At 40.7% G+C, this 13,460-nt stretch overlaps 1 protein-coding gene across 2 annotated transcripts in view; it reads right to left on the reverse strand.

Annotated features, from left to right (window-relative positions):
• AKAP8L (A-kinase anchoring protein 8 like) overlaps positions 1–11,001 on the reverse strand; it is a 37,256-nt gene extending 26,255 nt beyond the window's left edge. For both annotated transcript variants that reach the window (XM_081283465.1, XM_081283464.1), the window contains exons 1-2: positions 10,878–11,001; positions 3,896–3,970 (exon numbers count right to left, since the gene is read on the reverse strand). In XM_081283465.1, the coding sequence (XP_081139591.1) occupies positions 3,896–3,970; positions 10,878–10,890 (88 nt within the window). In that variant the 5' untranslated portion in view covers positions 10,891–11,001. The remainder of the gene's footprint in view (positions 1–3,895; positions 3,971–10,877) is intronic.
• Positions 11,002–13,460: the final 2,459 nt, after the last annotated feature.

Consider the following 13,460-nt stretch of genomic DNA (forward strand, 5'->3'; position numbering starts at 1 on the left):
ACCCCAATTCAATCTGTCCCCCGAAAGAATGAGATCATGGTCGACAAAGGGAATTTTAAGGACAGTTTTGTTCTTTTTAGCTTTTGTTACTGAACCCTGAGCTAAATCCCCAGACCTTTCCATTTTCTGTTTTGAGACATTTGAGACATAAATTGCCCAAGCTGGCCTTTGAATCTACAATTCTCCTTCCTTGGCCTCCCAAGTAGCTAGGATTATACATGGGCACCACAGTGCCCAGCTGCAACTTTTTTCAAAAGAAAAAGGAGGTAGTCACAATAAGCAATACTTACAGACCAAAAACAGAACACAATTTAAATATTCAACTTCCAGAATTACAGCCTACTTACTCAGTGAGAATATAGCCACCAAAACAATTTATAGCCAGGTATAGACAGCCTTGGCAACTTAGACCTCATCTCAAAAGTTTATATAAAAACGGCTGGGGATGTGGCTCAGTTAAGCTCCCCAGGTTCAAAATCCCTGGTAACAACAACAAAAACTCCTGTTTTATGTAGCACAAGGAAATGCATCTAACATAAGCAAAATAAAGCAGGACACACAACCCTTCCACCTGTAAATTATTCAAACATATAAAATAGGTAAGTTAATGAAGATTAAATATTAAAATGGTAGGATCCCGGTTGACCAATGTTTAAGTGATATTTAAATATTGTTATATTGTTCCTGCAACTTACAAAGAAAAAAAATTCCTATTCAACAATGGTCTATATTAAAACCCTCAAATCTACAAAAGAGAACAAATGAACTTAGCAAGGCTTATTACAAGGTTAACATACAAACTAAATTCAAATACTGTAAATTCATAAATATATATATATATACTATATATATATATATATATATATATATATATATATATATATATATATAAATAGGTGCCAGAGATTGAACCCAGGCGTGCTTTACTACTGAGCCACATACCCAATGCTTTTTATTTCTGAGATAGGAATCTTGCCAAATTGCTTAGGGCTTCACTAAGTTGCTGCAGCTGGCTTTGAACTTGCAATCCTCCTGCCTCAACCTTCTGAGCTACAGAGATCACAGGCCTGTGCCACCACACCCAGCTAAATTTATAAGTGTCAAATAAAGCTTGTAATCCCAGTGATTCAGGAGGCTGAGGCAGGAAGATCACAAGTTTGAGGCCAGTCTCATCAATTTAGCAAGACCTTGTCTTCAAAATAAAAAGGGCTGAAGATGTAGCTCAGTGGCAAAGTGTCCCTGGGTTGAAACCCAGATATGATTAAAAAAATAAATAAATAAAACAAACATATCAAATACATAAATTGAATAATCATATTTCTACATATTAGCAATTAACAACTGTAAAAAAACAATCAAACAAAACCCAAAAAACGAGGGGAAAGGTGGCAGGGATTCAACTCAGGACCTCACTTTCTCTACCACTGAGCACACCCCAGGCCCACAGAAATTGAAAATTTTAAAACTGAGATTTACTGTAGCACTAAAAACATGAAATACTTAAGTGTAAATCAACAAAATATGTGTAGGATCTGTGGGTTGAAAACTAGAGAATACTAATAAAAAAAAGTCATTAAATAAATGGAGTGACATTGTGCCTGTGGTTCAAAAGACTTCAAATTATTAAGATGTCAAATCTCCCACATTAATCTATAGATTCAAGGCTATCTCACTCAAAATCTCAGCACAAGTTTTAATAAAAATTGACATCCTGATTCTAAACTGTATATGCAAAAGCGAAGGAATTAGAATATTCAAGACAATTTTGAAAAAAGAATAAACCCAGAGAACTCACATTAAACTGATTTCAAGACTTCCTATCCAGTAACTAATACAGTATGGTACTAGAGAGAATTCAGATATACAGATTGACTGAAGAGAAGTACAGCCCAAAAAACACAATATATGGTCTAGAGATTTTTTTTTAACAACACCTTTATTTTTATTTATTTATTTATTTGTTGTTTGTTTATTTATTTAATATGGTGCTGAGGATGGAATCTAGGCCTTGCACATGCTAGGCGAGCGCTCTACCACTGAGCCACAACCCCAGCCCCTGGTCTAGTGATTTTTAACAAAGGAAATTAAATACAGACAGGATAGTATTTTCAACAAATGGTACTGGAACAACTATATATTTATATACCCTCGCCCCTAGCCAAAAAAGAACCTTGCCATCTACTATACATTTTATAGAATAATTAACTTAAAATGGATCACAGGTTAAATGTAAAACCTAAAACTTGAAACATCTATAAAAAAAATTCTGTGACTTTTGAGTTAGGAACAATTTGTCAACTACAACACCAGAATTATGATCCATTAAAGAAAAAAAAAAGTGATAAATTGGATTTCATCAAAATTTGTGTTCATCAAAAGACAATGACAGGGGCTGGACATGTGGCTCAAGCGATAGCGCGCTCGCCTGGCATGCGCGTGGCCCTGGGTTCGATCCTCAGCACCACGTACAAATAAAGATGTTCTGCCAAAAACTAAAAAATAAATATTAAAAAATTTTAAAAAAAAAAGACAATGACAGGGGCTGAGGTTATGGCTCAGTGGTAGAGCACTTGCTTTGCATGTGTGAGGCACTTCGTTCCAGCCTCAGCACTACATGAATAAATATTGTTTGCATCTACAACTAAAAAAAATTTATAAATTTATTATAGATTAAAAATAAAAGATAATGACAGAGTATAGACAAGTCGGTCTGAGAGAAAATATCTGCAAATGGCAAATCTGAGAAAAGGCTTGTATCCAGAATATGTAAACCAGATAAAAAAGAAAGTTAAAAAGATGTACCAAGGGCGGAGGATTGACTCAGTGGTAGAGTGCTAGCATGCCTAGCATGCTCTAAGACCCTGGGTTACATGCCCAAACTAAAAAAAAAAAAAAAAAAAAAAAAAAGATGTGCCATTTGGGACTACATTTGATTTAAAAAAAGAGGCAGAAAGAGACAATAGGACAGATAAGCCACAAAAACCAAAACCCTCCTCATTTATGAAATACCTGATACCTCCTTACCCAATTTCAAAACATTTTTATTCTCTTCCTACCCTGGGACTACTTTCTAATTCACGGGAGCTTATTTAAATCCATATATTCAGTGACTCCTGAGGGAATGTCAGTTCAATCTTTCCTTAGACCTTGAGAGTAAAACAAATCACCCACCTCAGTAACCAAGACATTAACCATTCCAAAGAGAACTCCTTTCCTTCTCAACACACATCCCTAGGGTCAGAGACCATGGAAAGACAAGCTTTACTGGTGTTCTGGGCTGCTGCTGCACACCAACAGAACAGCGTCTCTGAATCTTGTTGGATGGCTACTTCTGAATTAGAGAATTAAGTTTGTCTGTCCACAATTGAGAAATAACTGGAGAATTTTATTTAACGCTGTATGTGTGTGGAAGTCACTGGCTTAAGGTGGCCTGACTGCAATCTCTAAAAGCCAACTAGATTCAAACAGCCTCTCCCCCAGAGTGGGCACGAGTACCACCCTGGGGCTAAGTTAAAAGCTCAGTTTCTCCTGGAAACTCAGTAAAAAGCTCAGTTTCTAATCATTTAGACTTTGATTGGCTACTTTCCTTTCCAGGCTCTCAAGGAGAATTTTCTGAAGCCAGATCTTTAGTCGAAGACCATAGGTACTTACTTCTATAAAATGTTTAAGGGCCAAAGAAACTAATCATTTATACTCTGGCTTGTTCAGTAACACAGATATTGTTATCCTAATTGCCAAAAGGAAGCACTAGTTATTCACATGGCCCACTGTAACACTTGATACAAGTTTGGGTTTAGTAAAGGAAGACAGACTGACAGTAAAGTCCAAGGCAACAAAAACAACACTGCCGATAAAAGGCAGAACACTCTGGTTCCCACTAGGAACCCACACTTACCATAATCACAGGTGGGTTGAGCGCTGGTATCTGAATATGTCGACTGCAAAGTGGTTTCAGATCCCTGGACAAAGCCTAAACATATACACAGTGTGGTTAATTTCTCCGAACAAATCACAGGAAAATGACTAACACTTTCCCCTACAGTACAGACCAGGCCCTCCATCCAGTTGGAAAACCACCCAAACCCCTGAATTCCACATTGTATTTATTTTTTATTGTTTTGGTACCAGGGATTGAACTCAGGGGCACTTAACCACTGAACCTCATCCCCAGCTCTTTTTGTTTTTTATTTAGAGACAGAGCTGAGGCTGTCTTTGAACTTGCAATCCTCCTGCCTCAGTCTCCCAAGCTACTGGAGCTCCCAGCTATATTCTATGTTTTAATCGGATCTCTGGAACATATTAACCAATAGATGGTAGGCTATGTTTAACTTGCTGCACCAGAAGGACTAGATAAAAACTTTAAACATTTAAGCCGGTAACCCATTTTGCCAAATGAATACTCAAATTATCATTCAGTTAAATCAGGAAAATACTTTTTACCAAATTACTGTAAAGTATGCTACTTCCAATTCAAACAAGGATGATGGTTAGTTTTGAAGTGATATTAAAGCAAATGCCTCCTCCTCCTAATCTAAATCTGAAACAGAAACTGCTTTATATTTTAGGTTTTCCATTTAAGAAAGTGTGTATGTTGGGTTTAATGGCACACACCTACAATCCCAACAACTTGGGAGACTAAGGCAGGAGGATTCCAAGTTTGAGGACAGCCAGAGTAACTTAGTGAGGCTCTGTCTCAAAATAATACATAAAAAGGGTCGGGGGATGTAACTCAGTGGTAAAGTGCTCCTGGGTTCAATACAGAGTGCCACCAAAAAAGAAGAAGAAAAACAGTGTTTATTACCTTTTTTTCTTTTGGTCATGGTGCTTGAGATCAAACCCAGGGCCTCATTTTACCTCTGAGCTGCACCTCCAGTCCCTGTTATTTCTCAGGTATAATTATTTGGAGCTGGCATGCTTACATGGAAATATTAAGTATCAAACTACACACAGGCTGAGCATTCCTAATCTGAAATGCTTCAAAATTTGAAAACTTCTTGAGCATCAATAACAATGGCACAAGTGGCAAATTCCACATCTGACCTCCTATGTGACAGATCATGGTCAAAATGGAGGTATACTAAAAATATTATACAAAATCACCTTCAGGCTAAGTATCAAGAGGCATATGAAACAAATGAATTTCACATTTAGATTTAAGTACCATTCCAAGATATAAAGTATATGCAAATATCCCAAAATCCAAAAAAATCTGAAATCTGAAACACTTCTGATCCCAAGTATTAGACAAGGGATACTCAACCTGTAGTGGTATGAAATACTTTCTTTTCTCGCTCTAAAACTACGTCATCATTTAAAAGGAATTAGTATCAAGTAAGGAAAATTTGACCCTCTATCAAGAACCACTACTCTTAAAGACTGATTATAATAAACTATGATTGATCCTAACACTTGATTTAAAACTATATTTTAGTCGCTGCAACCCCAGTGACTTGGAGTTAGCCTGGGCAATTTAGTGAGAAAATCTCAGAATAAAAATGAAAAGGGCTAGGAATGTAGCTCAGTGGTAAAGTGTCACTGGATTCAATCCCTAGCACCCTCTCCCCAACCACACATACAAACAAATAAATAAGAAAAAGAAAAAAGATTTACTTTTAGCACTGAAATTATGATAAATGCCATGAAAGGAAATAGGCAACATTTGCCTCTTTTCATTGGAGACAATCCGTGATCTGAAAATTAAAGTCAAACCCTCAAAAGCTTATTTACAATAAAAATACAAAACCCTTGCGCTGGGGATGTGGCTCAAGCGGTAGTGCGCTCGCCTGGCTTGCGTGCGGTCGGGTTCAATCCTCAGCACCACATAACAAACAAAGATGTTGTGTCTGCCAAAAACTAAAAAATAAATATTAAAAAAATTCTCTCTCTCTCAAAAAAAAAAAAAAAGAATACAAAACCAAGTACCTCCCCTTGGCAGACATTCTCATATTTGTTGACAGTCTCTATTTCATCTCTTAAGATCTTAACAATATCGATAACAGCAAAAAGCTGCCAACAGATGTTGAGAGCCACAGCCGAAGGGGCCCCAGCAAACTTCCAGCTGCCAGTTGATGATTGGCTCACAGGGGCCCCAGCAAACTTCCAGCTGCCAGCTGATTGGCTCCTCTGCGGTGATGCTCATTGGGCTGTTTCTCCACCCTTTCAGACCACGGAGCTGCTCATTGGGGGACTTTTTTTTGGCTCTGCCCACAGGACCCAGCCAATGAGCCTCAAGAGCAGGAGGAGTGGGGGAGGTTGAGAGGCTTGTGGGAAACCAGTCGTGGCAGTTGGGCTCTGAAGGTTTTTCCTGAGGAGCTGTTTTGTTTGGCTGTGTGGTTCTAAAAATAAAGTTCGTTTCTTTTGACAAGTGGCTCCTGAATTGTGCCCAGCCAGACTGCGGCAAACACTGAACAAGTGCTTCCCCTGCAGGGTGCTAAGAGTTTTGTCTGAGTATCTCATTCCATCTTCAAGGCAGCCAACAGAAGAGTACCAGGCAAGATCCCTTAACCTGCAATTCCCAAGGTCCAAAAAAGATCTGCAGACCTACTTTTTTTTTTTTTTTAAAGAGAGAGTGAGAGAGGGAAAGAGAGAAAGAGAGAGAGATAATTTTTAATATTTATTTTTTAGTTCTCGGCGGACACAACATCTTTGTATGTGGTGCTGAGAATCGAACCCGGGCCGCACGCATGCCAGGCGAGCGTGCTACCGCTTGAGCCACATCCCCAGCCCTGCAGACCTACTTTTTCCCACATATATGTCAAAACCCATGTAGAAGTAAACAGAGCTGTGGGACATCTACAATCTTTCTTTAGCCTAGTTGGTGCAGAATTAATATGTTGTTTGTTTTATGGTGCTGGGATGAACCCATTTAAAGTACATTTAAAGTATATTCCTGTATACTTTAATACAACATAAATGCTACGTAATTACACCACATTGTTTAGGAATAAGAAAAAAAAATCTATACATATTCAGTACAGATGCAATTATTTTTCCTGAATGTTTTCAATCTTCTGTTAGTTAAATCCACAGATACAGAACCTGAGGAAACAGAGAGATGACCATACTGCAACTCCAATGGGGAACCTACCACACCCTAATAAAAATACATACTAGATTGCAGTACATAATCTATAGAGTAAGAGATCTGTTGATTCAGGAGAGGAGCCCTATTCCTCCCTGAGACTAAAGATAGGGCTTGGGGATGTGGCTCAGTGGTAGATCACTTGCCTAGAATATTCAAGGTCCTGGGTTGGATCCCCAGTACCACCAAGAAGAGAAAAAGAAGTCAATCCAGCAAACTTATCAAACCTCCAGAGGCCAATAGCAACATCTGCTCTACACTGTGCTACCCACATTAATATTCTATCCCACAACACTGTCTCTGGGGAAGTCTTTTTTTGGCCAGTCATGAATAAATTTTTATTGTGTGCATAAAGTGTTTTCTTCTTCTTTCAATTTTACAGACTGATCAGCTCTGGGGTAAAAAATAAGTCCTGGATGGTCCTATAAAGCTAAGGGTTAGACCATGGAATGCAAATTTGGCAATATAACCCTTCCCTCTTAGCAGCATAAAAATACAAAAGTATCTCTAGTTTAACTCCTTTTCTTTTTTAAAAAAATTATTTTTTAGTTGTAGATGTATCTTTATTTTTATGTGGTGCTGAGGATTGAACCCAGAGCCTCATGCGTGAGAGACAAGTGCTCTATCACTGAGCTACAATCCCAGCCCACCTCCCTTTTTAAAAGAGTATTCTTTGAAAAAAATGACATAGAGTGACAAAATTTAGAGGACAATTAAACTTGGTTAGGTTGCTTCCAACCTTAACTAACTGAGCTGAAAACGTCGATAACCAGCCTCCAAGATGACCTCCAATGATTCTTATGTCCTGGGGTGATATAATCCCCTTCCAAAGAAACAGAAGTAGCCAGTATGACAATATGATTAAGGGGAATGACTGAGTGACTTCTGTTTTGCTTTTGGTACTTGGATTGAATCCAGGGGTGCTCAACCGCTGAGCTCAACCCCAGCCCTTTTTTTTATATTTTATTTAGACACAGGGTCTCATTAAGTTGCTTAGGGCCTTGCTAAGTTGCTGAGCTGGCTTTACTCATGATCCTCCTGCTGCAGCCTCCTGAGCCGTTGGGATTATGGGCACGCACCACTGCACCCGGCTAAGTGAGTTCTTAAAGACTTCTGCTTTGCTCCTTCTTGGATCATTTGTTAGGTTTCTTCCAGAAGCCCTACAGAGAGCTCCATATGGGAAGGAACCACTGCCAGCATCAATCTGCTAGACACAGGAGTTTTGAGTCACCCTGGAGGCAAGGCCTCCACCACAGGCAAGCTTTCAGATTGATTGTCTCAACTGACATCCAAAATGAAACCTAAATGTAACCCAAGCTACAACCACTCAGCTAAACCACTTGTGCATTCCTAACACAAAGCAACTGTGAGTGATGTAAAAGATGGCAGCATTTCAGACCTTTGTTTGAAAGCCTGATTCCAGAATTTTTTTCTGCCCTATTTTTTCTACTGCTCCCATTTTCATTCTCCCTTAAGAGGGAGACACCCTTCCCAAGTATAAATAAAGCAAAGGAGTTCACAAGCTTGATAAGTTAACAAAAAGATAATTATTTCTGTCACCTTTTGTGTTTTTTTAAATTATTTTTTAGTCATTGATGGACCTTTATTTATTTATTTGTATGTGGTGCTGAGAATTGAACCCAGGGCCTCACATGTGCCAGGCAAGCACTCTACCTCTGAGCCACCACTCCAGCCCCATCCTTTTATGTTTAATAATAATGGTAACATTTGCTTCAAGGCTTTCAGGGCTTATCCTTAAAGCAGAGTCACCTGAAATGTAACTTAAAATGCCTTTGAATTTAGTGATCTGCTTCTTCCTCTTCATTTTTTTTTTTTTTTTTTTTGGACTGGAGATGCAACCCAGGGCCTCACACATGCTACATGCTATACAACACTCCTCACTGAGCTACACCCCCAACCCTGACGTACTTCTTAAAAAGAAAAGACCAACATAATAAAGCTACTGCAGTTTTCATCTTATCAATATTAAGAAAATAATCAGTAGCTTATTAGTCTATAAGATCTGGAGCTAAAATTCAGGCTTAGCCATTAGTGACTTCTCTGATTCAGTTCCCTTATCTATAAAAATTAATGCTCCATTATTAAGCTAGCCCACAGCATTCAACCCTTCATTTGGTTTCTTCTGCAGTCCTGCCCCTAAATTCCATAGAACCATCTTCAGTTCTTGGTAACACTTGAAGACAAGAATTACAACTCAATTTCAGAGAGGTCAGCAACAGCCCTGTCTTTCCTCAAACTAGAAATGCTACAAAAAGGCTGCAGCACAGCTTGCCTAATCTTGGCACCACGGATGTATGGGACCAGTAGTGGTGGGGCACTTACTGTGCATTGTAGAATGCTGAGCATCATCACTGGCCTCTATCCACTAGATGTCAGTAGAACCCCCCTACTCCTAGAGACAACCAGACATTGCCAAATTGGGGGTGAGGAGGAAGGGTCAGAATCAACCTAGTTGAAAACTACAGAGCTAGGAGATGGCTGCTAGAAACAGTGGGGTTTTTGACAAGTTCTTGACCCGGGGGCCAGAACAGGGAGAACCGGTATATATAGTAGCCAACATTATGTGGCATAGGTCAACATAGAGTAGCCTACAAAGAAGCCAGAGACTGAAGTTCCATTCTCAGTCTTGAACATTCTGAGTAGAATGCAGGTTACCCAGCAACCACATATGCTGAAGCCTCAAATACCTCCCCTAAGGGGAGGTCCAGTCTATGGTGCTGAGAAACCTCAATGGTCACTGCCAAGGCAAACTCAGGTGGCCTTGGCAATTTCCCCAGGGATGACTTAGGATTGCCAAAACATACCTCTGCCTCATCCCCTCTATGGTTTCATCCTCCACCTTCCTCTATGCTCAAATCCCACTGGTCTCCTTGGCAGATCTACAAGTCAAGCAGTTCATGCCCTGGGGCCTTTTACAACAACAACTTCCTGGACCAACAATCTTTACTCTCTTCCACTCCACTTAGTATCTGCTTAACCCTCACGTCTATACAAAGGTCTCCATGCTCTCCATATAATCTGTTAACCATTTAGAATACTGACCACCAGAATACTGCCTGTGCTCATTTATTTGCCTGTTAAGGTCTACCCTCATCTCTAAGTAGCTTGAAGAATTCTTGTCAGCATTCCCAGTGCCCATTCTGCACCTGACACGGTAAATTTGACAGATACTGAGTGAATCAATTTGGAAGTTAGCCATTTCTTGCCAAGGCTAAGCTTAGTCCCTAAGGACCCAAAGTCCCCCACTCAGCCCAAACCCTTCAAATATTTACGTATTCCCCTGGGGCCTGGCTCCTCTCCCAGCTCCCAAGAGGGCTAAGGAGGGTGGGATGGGGAAGTAGCTGCGGCATTTTGCCGCAAAACTGCGTAGGGGAGGGGATGCAATGGCGACGGCAGCGGAGCCCGCAGACTAATCTGACAGGCCAAGGCCTTAAAAACGACGACTGGAGGCGTCGAGGTTCAAGACGCACCGCCCAGGGATGGAGGTCATGAGAACCTAGACCTCAGCGCCAAGGTTTCGGGGCCTAGAGAGACAGACAACAGAAACCAAGACCTCGGGCGGCCAAGATCCAAGACGCCAGTCTACAAGCACAGCAAACCGAGGCGCCGTGACGAGAGGGGCGCGACTCTGAAGCTACGGGCCCAAGACGCCATTTTGTGACCGCAGAGGGCAGTGACCCCAGCGCCAGGGGAGGCGTGGGCGAGTCTGGCACGGCACCGGCATGTCTCTGTCGCGCCCACCACCCCGGGCGCGACCCCACCCTGCCGGGCCCACCTGTGTAGCTCATGGCGGCGGCGAACACTACATCTGAAGACTACGGGAAGCAGCTCTGCGCGTCTGACGCCGCAATAGCGGCGACAATCCCCCAGGCCCCGTCTACACACACCACAGTCCCGCCTCTCGACCGCATTGGCTCGTGCCAGCCGCGGACTTCGCATCCATTTGACTGTCTTGCTGTCTATCTCAGAATCTCCTCGTACCAGTGGCTTAAGAGCCTGCCAATCTCAGTAAAGCCCCGCCCCTTACCCGCCTCCCGTTATTCCAAGCCAGCGTTGATTGGTCGAAAGGAGCCGGTGGAAAGGTGGAGTTCCGCGGGGTTCGGAGAGGCGGAGCATACACTACGGAAAGACCCGAGGCCCAAAAGCGGTCGCACTTAAGAAGTGCCTGTGCGGTTGGAGACGCGCCAGAGGGAACGGATTGTACCACGCAGGACACTTTCCAAGTCCCAGTTGTGCTATGGAAGTACTGAGCCGACCTGTGCTAAATTTATATACTTCTCTGGACTTCGGCTCCGAAACAAGCATGGTTAAGTCATACTGGAATGAGAAAATTAAGACTAAGTGGCAAATTTTACATGAAATAATATATGTAAAGAAATCATTCTGGTGCCAGATGCACTAGATAATTGCTACATTTTCTTTTTGCTGCATAACAGTCAACAGATTTGTAGAGGATGAGGGTGTAGCTCAGTGGTCGAGCGCTTGCCTAGTATGCTTGGAGCCCTAAATCGACACCCAACACCTCACATTTAAAATATATATATATATGTACATGAATATGATATTTATTTATGTAAAAGATGAAATACATCTATTTGTATTATCTATCACCTCAAATGTTCCCTCAAACCTGCAAGGATTTTTTTTATCCTTATTTAAAGCATAATAATTTAAAAAATAAAATGGGGACTTTGAATTCCTGATTTCCTCAAGGTCCTTGATGCTTAAATGTTAAAAAATGGAATGTCTCTTCTAAACCCCTTCTGAACTTTAGAGACTCTATGATAGTGCTGGCTACAGCTGGGGGTGTAACTCAGTGGTAGAGCACTCACCTAGCGTTCAGGAGAGCCTGTTTGATGCCCAGCAACAACGCCCCCCCCACACACACACACACAGTATAGCCCAGGGCCAGGTTTGCCCTCAGCATTCTCCTTAGGTATATGGGAACCACTGTTAAGGACATCTCATAATTTCTGAGAGATAACTTGACAGAACCAGACACTGAAAATGGTATTTAGCATGTTTGTAAAAGTCACCAAGGAGTGCAATTATAACTTGTGCACTTTTTGGTGTGCTTTAAAGTTTTGTTTTTTTAAGGTACACTGTTGCTTTTAAAAAAAAAAAAATTTTTTTTTTTTTTTTTTTAGTTGTTGATGGACCTTCATTTTATTATGTGGTGCTGAGAATCGAACCCAATGCCTCATACATGAGGCAAGCACTCTACCACTGAGGCACAACCCCAGCCCTGCTGTTGTTACTTTTGGATATTTAAAAATGATTGTCACTTTAGGAGTAATGATGGCATTTTGAAGTCCTTATTTTTCGGAGAAACATACTGAAATATTAAGAGAATAATTGAACCGATGGCCAGGATATGCTTCACTTGTAATTTATGTGGGGAAAGGAAGAAATGGGAGGTAGGCAGAGGGCTATAGATAACGTTCATGAGTTATAACTCATGAATTAATAATTCCTGATAACAATTAATGAGGGTTCATTTTATTCTTTTATATGGTTGAAATTGTACATAAATGTTTTGATAGCATACCTCCTAGAATGGAGCTTACGCAGAACTCGTTGCCCCATGGAAAAACCACTTAGGATACATTAGATGAAAAACTCCACATAGGAAGCACAGGGCTCTCATTGATGTACACTAGTTTGAGGTCCATCTTTGTAATCCTTGGGGATGCCTGCCTGGCCTCCAAACTATGTCAAGGTCCTAGGACACCTCTCCTACATCCTACAGCTTTCATTGTGGAACTTGCCACAGCCATCATTCACTGATTTGAAGATTTTAACATCCAACACCTTGACAGGCTGAGAGTGAGCAGTTCAAAGGCCAAGACTGTACTTTGTTGGACAATAGAATGGCTTAAGTAGGGAAGAACCATGCTCAGAAGTTTTAGAAGACTTTCCATGGCAAGAATTATAGGCGACCCTCACAAGGACAGGCAGAGTTATTAGTGTACAATGGCAGGTGAGGAGGGGTTTCCCATGTTACTTTAATAGAACTTGTATTATCTGAACTTTTTTTACATTCACCCACCATTTTTTATATATATATATATATATATATATATATATATATATATTTATTTATTTATTTATTTTTTTTTTTGGTGGTACGAAGACTAAACCCAGGTGCTCTACCACCAAGCTACATACCCAGCCTTATTTTCTATTGAGACAGGGTCTGGCTTAAGTTGCTCCAGCTGGCCTTGAACGTGTGATCCTCCAGTCTCTGCCTCCAGGATAACTGAGGTTGACTTGCCCAGCTCATTTTATATTTTTTTAAAAAGTTGAAAAGGAAGCAACATTGGATCAGCTCTCCTTTCACAAATACACCCTCCTTGCT

Source organism: Spermophilus citellus, assembly GCF_964194105.1.
Source record: "Spermophilus citellus genome assembly, chromosome: 3".
Lineage (NCBI taxonomy): Eukaryota > Metazoa > Chordata > Mammalia > Rodentia > Sciuridae > Spermophilus > Spermophilus citellus.